The sequence below is a fragment of the Megalobrama amblycephala genome, linkage group LG7 (assembly GCF_018812025.1).
Source record: "Megalobrama amblycephala isolate DHTTF-2021 linkage group LG7, ASM1881202v1, whole genome shotgun sequence".
NCBI lineage: Eukaryota > Metazoa > Chordata > Actinopteri > Cypriniformes > Xenocyprididae > Megalobrama > Megalobrama amblycephala.
Window position 1 is genome coordinate 48,202,461 of NC_063050.1, and position 18,405 is coordinate 48,220,865.

Here is an 18,405-nt window from a genome sequence, read left to right on the forward strand (position 1 = left end):
TGACCCGCCATGGCTGCCTTGACCCGCCATGGCTGCCTTCAGCCCCTGACCCGCCATGGCTTTTGAACCTGCCCTGGAGACCTCCACTCCAGTTTGCTCCTCCCCCTGCACCAGCTTGAGGTCTCCAGGGCGCCCGCCCCCCTCCCGGTTGTTTCATCTACTGCGCGAGGACGCGCCTACCGGGAGGGGGGGGTAATGTCACAGAACCCTTGTTTCCCTGGACTTCATTTCCCAAGATCCTCCTGTTCTCCACACCTGCACTCACTTCCCTCGTCAGTTCCTCATCAGCACTCATCACCTGCACCTGGACTCTATTGTCTGCTCTCCTATATATTGCACTCACTCCCTGCACTCCTTGTCCGTTCTCTGTTGTGTTAAGGTTATGTTTGGTGTTTCCTTGCCTTTGTTTGATTAAAGCTCTATGTTATTGTGGAAATCCGTATCTGCCTCATCTCTACACCACCATACCGTAACATCTTTGGTTTCTCAGTCGATTAAAAGATCCTCTTTATCACCTTTAATGTTAATCAAACAAGAAAAATCAGTCACTGTTCTAGACTGAATAACTTTTGTAACTTTAATAAGGATTAATATATGTTTAATTTATACAGTGAAGACTATGCAGTGGTATTTTACGTTTGAGTACTTTATTAAATTAAAATCATAAAAACATTTTACACAACCATACATACATATACTGTATATACTTCAAAAACTTACTTGCTATACTCAGGTAAATGGAAAGACTGGTTTTGTTTTCCCCATTGCGTTCATTAACAGCCTGTACGTAATACCGTCCCGCGTCTGCTGCTACCGTACCCAACACCACGAGCTGATTGTCCAATGTTATTGCTCTGAAACCAAAAGAGAAACACACAAAACACATGTAAGAATGGTAAACAAGACTGTCCACTTGCATTTTCATTTCCTTTCTAATCTCAGGGTGACCTGTACCAAATCAATTTGCTTATTTGTAAAATTGAGCCAGGTGACGTTCTAATGAAAGCACACGAGCGTTTTATTATTTTAGTTCTGGATGGTCTCATCGGCAAGAGGGCAACATGATAATTACTTGTTTCAGCACACGTGCACAAATCAATACATCACTGGACACAATGAAAAATGAACATGTACAAACATGCATACACATCCACTTACATTAACCAAGGCTTTTGCCACTTTTTGAACAGATATTTTTATCTCTCTCGAGGACAGGAAAAAATAACTCGCCAAAGAACAACACAACAAAATGAATAAGGAAAGAAGAGAGAGTGGGCTTTCATGTTCCTCTATGGCCTGTGTTCAATAGCGCTCTTATGCGAGACGTCAATAGCGCTTTCAAATTTTCACACACACATGACACAATCACACCTTTATATGAGGCAAGTTTTTAAAAGCACTAAGAGCTCCACACTGTAGTCACCATAACAGAAGTGTCACCGCCACAACTAGATGTGCCACACCCATTGACCCTGCAGAAAGCATGGACAAAATTGCATTCCTGTCTGTCAGAACTCCAGAGAGATTTTAGGCTGCTACTGAAAAGCCTTGGCAAAAAGTGAAGGGGGGTCTAAAGGTTAGTTCACCCAAAAATGAAAATTCTGTCATTTATTACTTACCCTCATGCCGTTCCACACCCGTAAGACCTTCTTTAATCTTCAGAACACAAATTAAGATATTTTAGTTGAAATCCGATGGCTCCGTGAGGCCTGCAGGGAGCAATGACATTTCCTCTCTCAACATCCATAAAGGTACTAAAAACATATTTAAATCGGTTCATGTGAGTACAGTGGTTTAGTATTAATATTATAAAGCGTCGAGAATATTTTTGGAGCGCCAAAAAAACAAAATAATGACTTATTTAATGATGGCCGATTTCAAAACACTGCTTCATGAAGCTTTGGAGCACAAATGAATCAGTGTATCGAATCTGCTGTTCAGAGTGCCAAAGTCACGTGATTTCAGCCATTGGCAGTTTGACACGCGATCCGAATCATGATTCGATACACTGATTCATTTGTGCTCCGATGCTTCCTGAAGCAGTGTTTTGAAATCGTCCATCACTAAATAAGTCGTTATTTTGTTTTTTTGGCACACCAAAAATATTCTCGTCGCTTTATAATATTAATATTGAACCACTGTACTCACATGAACTGATTTAAATATGTTTTTAGTACCTTTATGGATCTTGAGAGAGGAAGTGTCCATTGCTCCCTATGGAGGCCTCACGGAGCTATCGGATTTCAACTAAAATATCTTCATTTGTGTTCCAAAGATTAACGAAGGACTTTCAGGTGTGGAACGGCATGAGGGTAAGTAATAAATGACAGAATTTTCATTTTTGGGGGAACTAACCCTTTAATTCAAACAATATGAAAATATATGCATAAAATTAAGTGGGACATATCGCACTATATGGGGTAGTTGTCACAATGAGAACTTGTTTTAACACAGGTTTGAAAAGAATATTTTTTAACTAAAGTTAAAAAAAGGCCATCTTCCACAAAATATGTGTATTTAAAATGTAAAATGGCTATTTAATGGCTTTTCAGCAAAATTTAAATAGCAAAATAAATATGAAATTTATGAAACTTCAAAAAATGAAAAGGGTGATGCAAAATGACAATTGTTTTAAACATCAAAAATTGTAAATAATTAACTATATAAAATGACAACTTTTTAAAAGAATTGTGGCAAATTGCCCCTGATATTATTATGAAACTGAGAAGACAGTTTATCATTTCAGTAAAAAACTACCTTGATTATATACTATTATATTATATAGTCTGAATTTATGCTAGTGTGTTTTAATTGTGTTCACCTGTGTTCCCAACAGCTCTAGCAAAAATATGATGATATTGACATTTTAGTTTGGAAGACCACATTTATAAAAAAAAAAAATCTATAATCTGAAAGAGCTGTTTGAAACCAATGAACAAGCATTTATTATAGTTAATGGGATACAGCCCTAACAACATAAAATCAACATTTATTTAATGTTATATTCAAGACAGACATTATGTAGTCCAATCAGTAGTTTAAGTAGTGTGCAAACTATATGAACTCCTTTAATTATACTTTTAAAGGGGACCTATTATGCCCCTTTTACAAGATATAATATGACTCTGGTGTCCCCAGAATGTGTCTGTGAAGTTTCAGCTCAATATACCCCACAGATCATTTATTATAGCTTGTCAAATTTGCCACTATTTGGGTATGAGCAAAAACACGCCTTTTTTGTGTGTGTCCCTTTAAATGCAAATGAGGTGCTGCTCAGGCCTGCATTCCAGAAGAGGGCAGAGCTTTAAAAGCACATGCTTCGATTACTCAACAACAACAACGCTGGAGAATCTCACGCAGCCAAAATGATGACTGTCAGTAACGGTGTTCAGCCTTACATTGTTCAAACCGGAGTCGGACACTGATGGAGAGACTCAGAAAGAAGTTACAACTTTCAGAATGCATCTGGATGTTTCTGAATGGTTAGTGGATAAATTTATATAGTTGCTGTGGGGTTGATTCAACTCATTGTCTAGCATGTGCTGTCATGTTAATCTTTTGTGCAAATCCAGCATTGAATTGACCCTCGTTTGTGAAGCAGTCCGGCGTAAAATGACAGCATGGCAACAACACTCTACTACGACAACTCTTCCTCTTCTCTAAAGCAGCCCAACATGGCCTCACCCCCTTTTGTTGAATGTTCTCGGGGGCAGGGTTTATGTAAATGTCACCAACCCAAAGAAGCTGTTTTTTGCAGTCCTTAAAGAGTGATCTCTGTAGAAGAAAATATCTCCCTTTGCATTGAACTTTGAGCATTGTAACTTTGCAGATGTTGTTTATGCTCAAACAGCAACATTACACACTAACTAAAGTTAAAAAAGTGAAATCATAATCAAGGACCCCTTTAAAAGAAATTTCCCTTTCATTGTAATAGCATGGAAAGGAGTGACAAAAGAGCACTTTTACTGTTTTTGCAATTTCTCTGTCTTACAGGGAGAAAAGGTCTTATGGGTTTGGAACAAAATGAGGGTGAGTAAATCTTGATAGGATATAATTTTTGAGTGAACTGTCCCTTTAACTAGACCAGTACAGGAGTCTCTGCGTACAGTACTTATATGGTGAAGTTATCATTCCATTATATAACCATAAAACATGGTGAAAATTCCAGGTGGAAGGATACTGTTTGGATCACACACTGTAGGGCTGGTGTGAGCAGACTCTTTCAGCACTGCTTCAACTCAGCCTCAATTTTAAATTACATCTAAGAATAAAAATGATGCTGTAGCAACTCAAATAATGACAAAGATGACGATGAAGTGGAAAAAAAAAAACATTATTCGTTTATGTAAGTGCACAATTTCTCCCCACCAAATCCTGACGCAATGGCAGGCCTCTGAAACGGTGGCCAAAGCCTACAGTAATCTTCAAACAGAGGAGCTCAGTGTTTTAATGCATGAGCCACCGTGTAATGTCAATAAAGTCCAGTCATGGGTGACTGTCCACATTTAAATATATAGAGCTCTTTTGTCGACATTTCAGCGAGCGGGTTCGTTTTGATTACTGGACACATTTGCTAATGCATGTACGCACATACAGACTCAAGGTGAAAGAGGAGGAACCATTAGAAGCTAAACAGCCTATACTCTGACTTCAACGTGGCAGAGCTTTTAGGGCAGGAAATGCGAATCAGACAAGCAAACAAGCAGTAAGACAAGAGAGATGGAGAAAAGGATAAGCCTCCAAGATATTTAATGCGCACTTTATGTTGTTCATATGGAGTTCAAGGTGAAATAAAGTCAGAGAGTGAGTAAGAGACAGAAAGAGGACAGACAGGGAAAGAGAAAGAGAGAAACCACATGAAAACGTCAAGAATAAGCGTTTTAATCTATCTCCTGTAAGGAAAAAAAATTCCCTTTGAACTCAGAGTCTTTAATTCCAGCCTCTCCATCCAGGGGAAAAAAAAAGAGGGAAGGGAAGGGAAAATGAAAAAAGAGAAGTCTCGCACTCAGTCCAAAATAAATCCACAGTGGAAAAATCTCAGCATGGGATGTTTTCACACTTTCAGTTTTAACTTAAAACTATAAGATATCCCAGGCCTTCAACTAACACATTCAGGCTAGATTAAAGAAAGTTAAGAGTAAGGTGTAATGTGTTATGGTCCAGATTCGATTTAGCTAATTTTACACATTTAAATAGACAGTTTACCCAAAACTGAAAATTCTATCATCATTTACTCACTTTCATGTCGTTCCAAACCTGCATGACTTTCTTTCTTCTGTAGAAAAGAAAAGAATTGGACCCAATTGAAGTCAAACAGGCAGTTTTGGCTTAAATATCCCTTTAAGATCACCCTAAAATGATCACTTGTAAAACATCTACTATGTAGATCTATAATGAGATGTTTGAGATTTCTAACTTGATTGCAAATTTGTCAGAACAGACAACTTAATTTGAACCAAAATAGATGGTTTTTGCTGCCAATTTGTTTGGTTACATCATCAACCAGCAATGCTAACTTGCCAAACATCGGTCCTTTATCTACTTTTCGACATGTCTAAACATTGTTTTCTCTGTTTGAACATATGGTTAATAATAATAATATATTACATTTATATTGCACTTTTCTGAGTACTCAAAGCGCTTTACATATGGAAGTAGAAATCTCCTCAACCACCATTATTGCCATATTGCGCCAGAACACCCACCACACACCAGCTGATTGGTAGAGTGATGAAGCCAATCAGTATATGGGGATGATTAGGAGGCCATAAAGAACCAAGGCTAATGGGAAAATTTGGCCAGGATACTGGGGTTACACCCCTACTGTTTTCGAAGGACATCCTGGGATTTTTAATGTCCACAGAGAGTCAGGACTTCGGTTTAACGTCTCATTCGAAGGAAGGTTCAACAAATGGCTTGAATTGGAGACTGGACCACATGGCTTAGGTGCCATTCACACCGAACACGTTTTTACATAGAAGGAAAGACATAGGGTAGTGCAATGAAAAGAAAGAGAGGTCTAGAGAAGCGTTTTTAAAAGAAATTTGAAGAGTTCATTTGCAAAAACCGATAAACGCCATTTAAAAAAAATAAATTAACTAAGTAGGCTACTGTGCATTATTCTCCATATATAGCACGTTCTGTACCCTAAATCCATTTTGTCAGAAAAGCCGGTATTGTCCACTTTCAGGCATCGCAAGTTCACGTTTTACAGCAGAAGCCGACATGCACCCTTGTTGTTTGTATACAGAAACCGATAAGTCCGTTTTAGCGAATCAGCGCACAGTATTCAGGTCAGGTGACAAGGCTTCTAGTCACTTCAAAAAGATGCGTTAGCTGAGGGAAGTTTTGTCAAAGCTGACTAAAAGTGATCAAGGATTTATAATTTCGACATGCTTAAACCTTGGTAACCTTGGTACCTTACATGCTTAAACCTTTTGCGTGTGTGTGTGCGCGCACGTGCGTGGATACGTGTGTGTGTGTGTGAGAGAGAGAGTGTACTTGTGTGCCGATCTGTTAGTGTGTGTGTGTGCGCGCACAGTGAGTGGATGGGTGTGTGTGTGTGCGCGTTTGTGTGCACACGTGTGTTTGAGTGCGTTTTAAATGCAATAACAAAGCAATTACTTGGGTTTTGTTTAACTCTGAAACATGAAATGTGGAGTTATCTGCTTTTGCTAAAAAACAAACTTTAAATATATATATAAAACATACTTTCAATGAACTTTTAATTTTTTAATTTACCTGTATTTTTTAGTTATTATTACTTAATCAAAACAACCCAACTGCAGTTTGATTGATATTACTTGGAATGCACAACAAAAAAACATGATTTGTGAGAATAAATAAAAATTGAGTTATCTGTTTTTGCAAATAAACTCTTCATTTGTACTCCCGAAACAAATTACCACATTACTGTTGATGGATTATCTATATTGTAAAACAGAGACCATAGATTGACATTAGACCTTTCAAAAGATGCATCACTTGTTGACATTATTCATATTTTTAGACAGTTGTCTATATAGTAAATGTAAACAACAGTAAACAAAGTGATGCCAAGCCAGAGGGCGGTTCCGTGCATTTTAAGAGGTATGCTTTAAGCGCGAGGCGCAACAAAAGACGCGAAAGCAATGGTCAAACACGTTTGTCTAATGCATGTTTACATAGAAAAACAATGGAAAACACATTCAGCCTCTTAGAAATTCCAGATGTTGGCAGTAAGTGAAAGCATAATCACTTTCATGATTCTGATTTGTCTCGCTAGTGGAGCAGAAATTACTTTTATTCTTTAGAAATACACCAACTGTAGCTTTGGCAGTGAATGAGTTAAACAATACATAACGAGTCCGCTAAATACTTAATAGCAGTGGTGAAATTATTATAAGGTGGTAACAATAGGGTAAAATAGAAGAATAGAGAGCAACATTGGAAAGAAAGACAGACAGACAGAGAAATGACACATTGAGTTCACAAGCCAGGAAACTGTACTTAGATGGAATTTGACTTGTCAAATTGCTCCCAAGGTCACAATAAACATACCTGTACACACAAAAAGAATGCAAAATATGAAATATAAAGGCAGAAAAGCATACTGAATGTTCATCATAGAAAATATATCAAATGCAACATACAATTACCTGTAAATTTGGTAAAATATGCAACTAAATAGCTTGCATAGTTCACATATTGAAATCCCTACAGGGTCATTGCGTGAAATGATTAAACATGCAATGGAGGACCTTATTGTGCCGTGGATTAATGTGGGAGTTAATATCAGGTGCTGAATTCCAGCTGTAAACACTAGCCTACAATAACAAAAACAGCCAGCGTTTAGCTGGGATGTTGTTCGATTGTTAATGACCCTCACTGTTCTTGTGCATGGTTATTTTTGTGGTTATATGGTTATGAAAGTATTTCAAAGGGGTGATGACTCGCATGAAGGCGTATTGTTGGATCTTGTAGATGTCCTGGAGGCAAGGTGGGCTGCATTCAATGTATTTTTGTCTTCTTAATGGGTTGTATGTTCCATCTGTGCTGTTTTTAATTGTTGGTCTACATATATGCAAGCAGCAGGTGGACGTTTTTACCTTGTGCATTATGTCTTGCACCATGAGCATCATGTTTTTAAGGTCCAGATTAAAAATAAACCTTTACAATAAGGTTAAATTTGTTAATTTTCTCTGACTTAATTTGTTAATTCTTTTAAAGCATTATTTTATAGGTTAATTTTAATGTTTAAATATGTGTTCTTGAGCAGCAAATCAGCATTTTAGAATGATTTCTAAAGGATCATGTGACACTGAAGACTGGAGTAATGATGATGAAAATTGAGCTTTGCCATCTCAGGAATAAATAACATTTTAAAATATTAAAATAGAGAATAGAAATAGACATTTTAAATTGTAATAATATTTCACAATATTACTGTATTTTTGATCAAATAAATGCAGCCTTGGTTAGCATAATGTATTTTCTATTAATACATTAAAACATCTTACTGACCTCAAACTTTTGAAAAGTACCGTAAATTGTTAAATATGTTGCAAATGTGCAGTTTTCTGTTACCTGTTGCATTAACTAATATTAATAAGTGTACAGAGCCCATAAAAGAACATGGTGAAGAAAAAAATATGAGATGGGAGGAAAAATTATTTGGCAATGCTTTTGCGTTGTCATGCAAATGTTTTGCGTTCCCCCGAGAAACTTTGAATTCTCTCACAAAGAACACAAGTTTTGTGAGCGAACGCAAAAGTTTACGTGAGGGAACGCAAAGTTTCTCGAAAGAACGCAAAACATTTGCGAGAGAACGCAAAAGCATTGATGTATTATTTTTCCAACATTTCCTACTCATATTTTTTTCCATCACCATGTCCCCTTAAGCAGTTCGTACAAATTAAATCTTTTTTTTTATAAAACCTTGTTTAGTAAATTACACATCAATGTCAGTTTTAAAACTAGGACTACTTTGAACTGTCACGGTGCAGTGTGTTCCTGTGCGGCGAGTCAGTGACTGACCTGTACCAAACTGAAGTACACCTAAAGACTATTGTGTAGAAGCTTGTGGCAGACTGCATTTCTTCAGTTGTCACTTAAAATATATCCTCTGTTGATTCTTCCTTACGACAGCATCAGTGTTTGCTTCCCTCTTAAGGGCACACTTAAGGTCTCAACAGTTTTGACAGCTGAATCACTGATGTCCAGGATTGTGGGGGTTTGTGTGTCCTTCTTTAAGTCCACAATCATCACTGCAGGCTTCAGAGCAGTCAGCTTCAGGTTATTGTGTCACTAATAGGACACCAGCTGCTCAACATCATGTCCTCAGGAAGACCTGTTTATGAGGCCATGTACTTAAAAATAAAGATTACAATTAGAGCCCAACAGGGTGTTACAGTCTGATGCCACTGGAGAAGTATAAGTTACACAAAGAACTTTTTATGATCTAGTTCTTTAGAATTAAACTACCATTCAGTTTTTTTTTAAATCCTCATGTCGTTCCACACCCGTAAGACCCTCATTCATCTTCAGAACACAAATTAAGATATTTTTTATTAAATCCGATGGCTCAGCTAGGCCTGCATAGACAGCAATGGTACTTCCTCTCTTAAGATCCATAAAGGAACTAAAAACATATTTAAAAGTTCATGTGAGTTCAGTGGTTCAACCTTAATAATATATAGGAATGAGAATGTTTTTTTGTGCACCAAAAATAACAACTTTTTAATAATATCTAGTGATGGCCAATTTCATAACACTGCTTCATGAAGGTTTGAAGCTTTACGAATCAAATCAGTGCATTCGAGCGCCAAAGTCACGTGATTTCAGCAGTTTGGCAGTTTGATATGCGATCCGAATCACTGATTCGACTCAAAAGATTCATAACGCTCTGAAGCAGTGTTTTGAAATCAGCCATCACTAGATATTGTTAAAAAGTCCTTTTTTTTTTTTTTGTTTGTTTGTTTGTTTTTTTGGCGCACAAAAAATATTCTCATCGCTTTATAATATTAAGCACTTTAAACCCTAATGCTCAAAATACTTAATTGTTTTGAGTAGGGCAAACTTAAATTTAACAAATTAGTTCAGTTAAATTAATTGTTATGAGTATTTAGAACTTCCTTTTTCTTTTGAGTTCACAGAACTGATATATTTTAAGTAAACTGAACTGTTTCATTGTTTTGAGTTGTATGAACTCATTTCCTTTAATTTAAACTAACTTAAGTTTAACTGAAACTGGACTGGGATTTCTATTTCCCAGCATGCTTTGCCCATGGCACTCGAAAGGGAGAGTAAATGCTCAAATTAAAGTATTTTTTTTTTTTGTGCAAAATTAATGGATAAGGGAGATTTAGTAGTGATTAATGTTTTGTTATGCTAATTTAGAAGAGTTTCTGTTAATGTGGGTTTTTGGAGAGTTACCATCATGGTGACAAGTTGGTTTGAGAGCAGGTAAGTTACATGTTTTAAGTTGCTGTACTTGTTCAGTAAGTGCTATACCATGCTATTGTTAACATGTTAGCAAATTAGCAAGTTGGCATTTTCTGAATTTTCTTATTAGGGTTTACAGTGAAGTAAACAATTCATTTGATCTGGAAGAACTCAAAATAAAAAAGTGAATTAACTAAATATTTTATGTTAATTGCTATCAAAGTGTATGAGTTAGCTAACACAGTACTTCAAGTTAAGAGCAATTAACTTGCATGAGTACTACAAACTCAAAACTTGATAGTTCTGCTTACTTAAAATTGGGAACATCATAACTTTTGATGTAACTGATTACCTCACAGTTTACAGTGAGGTAGAACCACTGAACTCACATGAACTGATTTAAAGGATTCGTTCACTTTCAAATTAAAATTTCCTGATAATTTACTCACCCAAAATGTCATCCAAAATGTTCATGTCTTTCTTTCTTTCTTCAGTCGAAAAGAAATTAAGGTTTTTGATGAAAACATTCCAGGATTTTTCTCCATATAGTGGACTTCAATGGAGCCCAAATGGTTGAAGGTCAAAATTACAGTTTACAGCGATCCCAGATGAGAAATAAGGGTCTCATCTAGAGAAAACATTGCTAATTTTCTAAAAAAAAAAAAACATTAAAAATGTTATGTTTTAAGCATAAATGCTCATCTTGAACTAGCTCTCTTCTTCTTATTTGAATTCCGGCAGTGTAGACACTTCTAAGTGTATTACTGCCCTCCACAGGTCAAAGTTTGAACTAAATTGTCATATACAATATGCTAGTACAAGTATATAACAATCAGTTCAAACTTTAACCTGTGGAGGGCAGTAATTTTTTGTTAAAACGTACAGTATATAAGTTTTGTTTTTGTTTTTTAGAAAATGAGCGATTGTTTCTCTAGATAAGACCCTTATTCCACGTCTGGGATCGTGTAGAATGCTTTGAAGCTGCACTGAAACTGACATTTTCACCTTCAACCGTTTGGGCTCCATTGAAGTCCACTATATGGAGAAAAATCCTGGAATGTTTTCATCAAAAACCTTAATTTCTTTTCGACTGAAGAAAGAAAGACATGAACATCTTGGATGACATGGGGGTGAGTAAATTATCAGGAAATTTTATTATTTTACTAATCCTTTAAATATGTTTTAGTACCTTTACGGATCTTAAGAGAAGAAGTACCATTGCTGTCTATGGAGGCCTCACTGAGCCATCGGATTTAATCAAAAATATCTTAATTTCTGTTCCGAAGATGAACGAAGGTCTTACAGGTGTAGAACGACATGAGAGTGATTAATAAATTATAAATTATTTTCATTTTTGGGTGAACTAACCCTTTAAATTGATCAAAAGTGACAGTAAAGACATTTATAACTGTTTCTTGAGGAACAAATCATCACATTTCTGAAGGATAATGTGACACTGAACACAAACTTAAAATATATTGAAATTGAAAACAGTTGTAATAAAAATTGTAATAATATTTCAAAATATTACAGGTGAACTGTATTTACTTGTAACTACATGGTTTCCTACCAATCATGTATTTTTTCCTCTTGTGTTTAATTTCTTTATGCATTTTTTATGTTCAACGCCAATTATCATTTATTAAAGGTAGGGTAGGCTAGCAATAGCTTGCTAGCTTTGAAAGCATCCCTCCCTCCCTTCAGAGCGTTCTCAAAAGCCACCTTCAAAACACAAATGCACACAGCAGAGTTTACAAATCATCAAGAGACGCGAGACACCATTAAATCACCTTATGTCTCAAAGCACATGACATTACATTAATAGTGAACATAAACAACTTAGAGTACTCAAAGAGTGCAAACTTGGTCAGTATGTTTCACCCAATTGATTTCACAAAAATCTGAGAACATCTGTGACAAATGTCAAGTGAGTATGTGTGTGAATGTTCGGTTGGAAAGCCTAATGACACTGTGGTCCAATCTATGATGTTCCGCTGCGTTAGGGAACCAAAGAGCCAATTCAATTATGACAATCAGACAGAGAAGGAAAAGAAAACAGCAGCCAAAAAAAAAAAAAAAAAAGTTCAAATGAGGGAGGGATGGAGAGAGAGTGAGAACTAGATGAGGGGAAGAGGAGTACGTGTCTGGAGATCTGAAGTTCAAAGAGTAATCAAGAGGAAAGAGTGAACATGGAAATGAAATTTCATGCAGATAAGAGCAACAAGGAGACAGATTTCAGCACTCTTTTAGAAATCACATGCTTCAATTTATACTCAAAACACAAGCCAAACTACCAAACTAGACATGAATTATACCTGCATATACCTGCATTTTTTTCAGTTTTAAGTTGCAATTTTATCTGTTTTTGAACATCTCTGTAGTCTTTTTAGAAGGTCTCCTAACTGTTCACTGACATGGAGACAAAGAGTAAATCCTAGATTTGTTAGCAATGCAAATCCAGCACGTTCAAGCATAAAGAGAGATCCGAACGCTGACTGGAGGGATAAAATATGTATAAATATAGTAGAAAAAAGTACGAAAATTAGCTGGTATTGTGGTTCAAAATGAATTCAGGACTTTCTAAGGTCTTGAGATGTCCACTAAATTGCCTTCCACATTTCTTAGAGGGGTCATGAACTGCATTGTTTTATTGTTTTATAATGTTTCCTGGGGTGCACTTATAATGTTAGTATGCTTTTTACATCCACAATTGTCATAATTTATAAATAAAAGGCATTTTTCCTACCCTGATCTTAGCCCTCTGTTTTGAACGCTCGGTTTTAAGGGCCGTGTCTGCTGTGAGACTTCAGTGTAAACGCCCACTGCTGTGATTGGCTAACATCTTTGCATATGAAATAGCCAAGTATTACTCTCTCTTTCAGCATGTTTTTACTATTACAGCTCTCAAGGTTAACTAATCGTGAAAAGTGTTGCATTATATTTACAGGTGCTGGTCATATAATTATAATATCGTGAAAAAGTTCATTTTTTTATTGTAAAATATTTTAAAATATAGCTGCGAGCAGCGATGGCGGGCCCAAGCCCGGTGGCACCGCCACCCCGGTGGCTTCAGGGCAACTGTGCACAGCGGGCAATAGGCACTTAAAACGGTTAAACATCAAAGGACTATGTCAAATTCACTCCACATTTACTGCACTACAAGGTGCCACTATAGAGCCCCTCCTCCCTGCCCATTTTCAAAGGATTACATGTGCCAAGTTTTAACATTATTCTGATGAATTTTGAAGCAAATCAGGTAAAAATAAGAGGGTGATCTCAATGTATGCTGAAAGTGACACATTTTCTGCTTCCAGTTGGTGGCGCTATTACTTTGAATCACAATAGTCACATCCATGTGATCAGCCTTGTACAACGAAGACTAAGCCGAAGTTTCATCAAAATCAATTAATGTATGCAGAAGTTATAACACTTTGTTTCCCTTTTCTTGCCATAAATTCGTTGCCTCGCCACGGCCAAACCGTTTGAGATATCCAAAATCCGTTTGCAATTAAACAACTTCAATGTGTTAGCAACAAGTTAAAAAAAGTTTGGTGTAAATTGGATAAACCCTGTAGGAGCAGTAGTATAAAATTCATAGCCTGTTTTTTCAAAAAATTAACATTCAAACCAAAATAGCTGACTTCCTGTTGGTCGGAGCTAATGAATGTAAATTAGAAAATTGTCCGGCTTGATGAGAACAATATGTGTACCGAGTTTGGTGATTGTAGGAAAAACTAACCCCCCCACTTTTGTCAAAAGGTGGCGCTACTGAGCCCCTCCACCACGCCCATTTCTATGGCTTTGTCCATGTCTACTGGTTGACAATATTGATGTGTGTGTCGAGTTTCATGCAATTTGAAGCATGTTAAGAGCCTCAAAAACACTCAAGAATATTATTACAGTTTGACCTGTTGCCATGGCAACAATATTTCAAATATCAAAAATCCTGTCATAGGTCTACATCTGCTGTGTATTGACATTACACTGATGAAGTTTGAAGCAAATCAGGTAAAAATAAGAGGGTGATCTCAAAACATTTCAAAAAGTGATACACTTCCTGCTGCCAGTTGGTGGCGCTATAACTTTGACTCACAATAGTCACATCCATGTGATCAGACTCCTATAACGAACACACTCGTGAAGTTTCATAAAGATCAATATATGTATGCAGACGTTATAACACATTTCCTGTTTCCTTTTTCTCGCCATAAATTCGTTGCCTCGCCACGGCCAAACCGTTCGAGATATCAAAAATCCCCTGGCAATTTTTAATCATCAGTGTCTTGACTTCATGCTGACCGAGTTTGGTGGCGATCGGATTAATCGTCTAGGAGGAGTATATCAAATTCCAGAGCATGCGTTTTTCAAACAACCCTTAATAGCTGACTTCCTGTTGGCGTGGTGTTTAACTTAGAGCACGAAAGTTGTTCGGCCCGATGAGGTCTATATGTGTACTGAGTTTCATACTAATACGTGCAAGCGTGTTTAATATATGGACCAAATTTTCAGACTTTTTTCAAGGGGGCGCTGTCGAGCCCCCCTGCCACGCCCGGGTACCAGCCTCTCCGGCGTCCTAATGGCCGCGGATTCCAATGTGTGTGCCAATTTTCAAGAGTTTTTGAGCATGTTAAGGCCCCCAAAAAGCCCCGGAAGACGGAAAAAAAAAAAAAAAAAAAAAAAAAAAAAAAAAAAAATAATAATCCTTAGAAGAACAAGAGGGCCCTGCGCGAATTTTCGCTTGGGCCCTAAAAATGAAACTTTCATTTATACCAGATTCAGATCTCAAAATATTAGAATATTTACATTTGAGTTTCATTAAATGACCATCCCTACAGTATAAATTCCGGGTATCTCTTGTTCTTTGAAACCACACTATTGGGGAAGACTGCTGACATGGCAATGGTCCAGGAGACAATCATTGACAGCCTCCACAAAGAGAGTAAGTCACAGATGGTCATTACTGAATGTGGTGGCTGTTTACAGAGTGATGTATCAAAGCATATTAAATGCAAAGTTGACTAGAAGGAAGAAATTGGGTAGGCAAAGGTGCACAAGCAACAGGGATGACCACAAGCTTGAGAATACTGTCAAGTAAAGCCGATTCAAACACTTGGGAGAGCTTCACAATGAGTCGAATGAAGCCGGAGTCAGCGCATCAAGAGTCACCACACTCAGACATCTTCAGGAAAAGGACTACCAAGCTCCAAGCTGCTTGAAGTCTAGTGTGAAGTTTCTGAAGTCAGTAATGATTTGGGGGGCCGTGACATCTGCTGGTGTTGGTCCATTGTGTTTTATCAAGTGAAAAGTCAATGCAGCCATCTTCCAGGAGATTTTGGAGCACTTTATGCTTCCATCTGCTGACAAGCTTTATGGAGATGCTGATTTCCTTTTCCAGCAGGACCTTAGCACCTGCCCACAGTGCAAAAACCACTTCCAAGTGGTTTGCTGACCATGATATTACTGTGCTTTATTGGCCAGCCAACATGCCTGACCCCTGAATCTATGGGATATTTTCAAGATAAAGATGAGAAACAGTCGATCCAACAATATATAGATGATCTGAAGGCTCAATAGTGCCTCAGCAGTGCCACAGGCTGATCACTTCCATGCTACTTTTTCTGTTTTGAAAATCCATTTTTTGATTGATCTTAGGAAATATTCTAATATTTTGAGATACTGGATTTTGGACTTTCATGAGCTGTACGCTCTAATCATCAAAATTAAAAAAAAAAAAAAACTTTTGAAATGTTTTACTTTACATGTAGGGAATCTAGAATATATGAAAGTTTCATTTTTAAAAATAATTTACAATAAAAAAATGAACTTTTTCATGATATTCTAATTATATGACCAGCACCTGTAGATCTATGGCATTATATTTAGATCGTGGCATGAAAGGTTGCAGAGATGAACACTGTGTAGCCGATTACATATGTTGAGCGCATGAAAGCAGTGATCTCATCATTGCAACTTAATTTCTGCACACTAACAAAATTTGATGCTTTTGAAAAAAGATGCTTTCATCTTCACCAACAGTGCAAACACGATATAACTAAGAGATTCATTGAATAAAATGAGATTTTTGCGCATCAGTCACGATAAACTCGCGATGTTTGATTGACAGCTTCAGCGCGCACTGCTACAATGATTGCAAAGGGAGCTTTCTTTGATCGCTTTCTTTATATAATTCAATCACCGTTAAATAACTAATTATTTTCATCCTACTAAGAGAAACAACGCAAGTTGACCTTTAGTCACTGGTTTGATTTACTGACACACAGACAAAGATCACCTGACTGTACATGAATCATTAACAGATCAGGCATTAGAATTAACACAGTTACTGACATGTTGTTGCATTACTGTCGAGTCAAGGCACTGCACAATATTTTGTAATCCTCAACAGCATGTTTATTGCTTGGTAGCTCGATCTGGTTTAGCACCACATAGGCCTATGTTACTTAGGCTACCTATTCTATTGCATGGCATGTGCGAATCGGTGGGCGGGGCTAAACAGGCAGTGATGAAGTAGGCGTTGATCTTCTTCTGTGGAGGCGGTGCTTGCTGCCCTTTGACGTCATAGATCCCCACTTTGTAAATCCTGTTGTTCACTGGGTCTGGTGTCAATTAAAGCTTTTATTGGACTAACAAGGTAGTTTTCAGCTCTAAAACTTACAGGATATTCTTATAGTATGATGACCTCTTATGTGTCAAAAGCTCAAGGAAAATTAGATTTCTCAGTTCATCACCCCTTTAAAGACATAACAAAATCTTAAAACTTAAACTTTATGTTCCTCACACAAAGCTAGACATTAATAATAGTAACAATAATAATAATAATAAATAAATAAATTAGTTAAAAATTAAATTTAAAAATTAAATTAAATAAAAAAAATAATAAAATAAAATTTTTAAGTTCTCCCTTTGAATCCCACAGACAAAAGAAAGTTTGGAACAACACAGGAATGAAAAAATAATGACAGAACTTCAATTTCGGGGTAACTTTCCTTAAAACAACATAAATTTACCTGAGAAGCACAACTGTGTAAGATATTAGGATTTGTTTTCACAAAACATAAATCATACTACATTTTGTTAGACTTGCTTAAACAATTTGCACTCTACTCACAACCCTGTGCTAGTTGTGGGTGGGTGTATTTCTTTGGACACACATGAGTATTCATCTCTCTCCTCTAGATCTCGTTTCTTTGATAGAGTAACGCATTTCACGTACGAGTGGCCTTTGAAATGAAGACTGTCTCATAAGTGCCATGACAACCGTTTGACTGACAGCCGGCGAGGTGAGCTATCCTCAGATGCTGACAGTAAAGCTTGATGAGTAGACGTGTCGACCCCGCTGCTAACAGTCCAAGAATCTGAAGCATGGCGTCAACAACTGCAGGACGTGCCGGTTTCATTTAGAGAATCAATGAATGTCATAAAGCACATCATTGCCGTGGGGGCCAACTGATGAAATCAGTCTAAAGACACAGTAGACAGTGATTGATGTAAAACTATTTTCAAAGCAAGCGTGTGTGTGTGTGTGTGTGTGTGTGTGTGTGTGTGTGTGTGTGTGTGTGTGTGTTCTAGAATGTACAGGCGAGGGTTGCCTGACTTTTTGACAGATTATTGCGTTAGGAATACATTTACATGATGAAATTAAACAGGTTTTTGTCAATATGAATTTATCCTTTAAATGATTCATTCACTTTAAATGATTACAGAATTTTCATCTTTGTCACCCTCATGTCGTTCCAGACCGACTGACTTCCGTGGAAAACAAAAAGAGACATTTTAAATAATGACTCTCCGAGAATAAAGACTTTGGTCTGTTCCTCACATGAGTCGTATAAACAACTTTTATGGTAATATTCTTATGACTTGGTCTTTTCTTAGTCACTCTCAATCTCTGAAAAGAATGAGCAGAATATTCATCAAAAAGACAAATATTTTTCGAAGAAAGTAATACAGGATTGGAGAACA

At 37.0% G+C, this 18,405-nt stretch overlaps 1 protein-coding gene across 1 annotated transcript in view; it reads right to left on the bottom strand.

Annotated features, from left to right (window-relative positions):
• Positions 1-18,405, bottom strand: part of sdk1b (sidekick cell adhesion molecule 1b) — a 310,131-nt gene that overhangs the window by 167,242 nt on the left and 124,484 nt on the right. Inside the window, exon 6 of the mRNA XM_048198429.1 lies at positions 721-854. Within this exon, the coding sequence (XP_048054386.1) occupies positions 721-854 (134 nt within the window). The remainder of the gene's footprint in view (positions 1-720; positions 855-18,405) is intronic.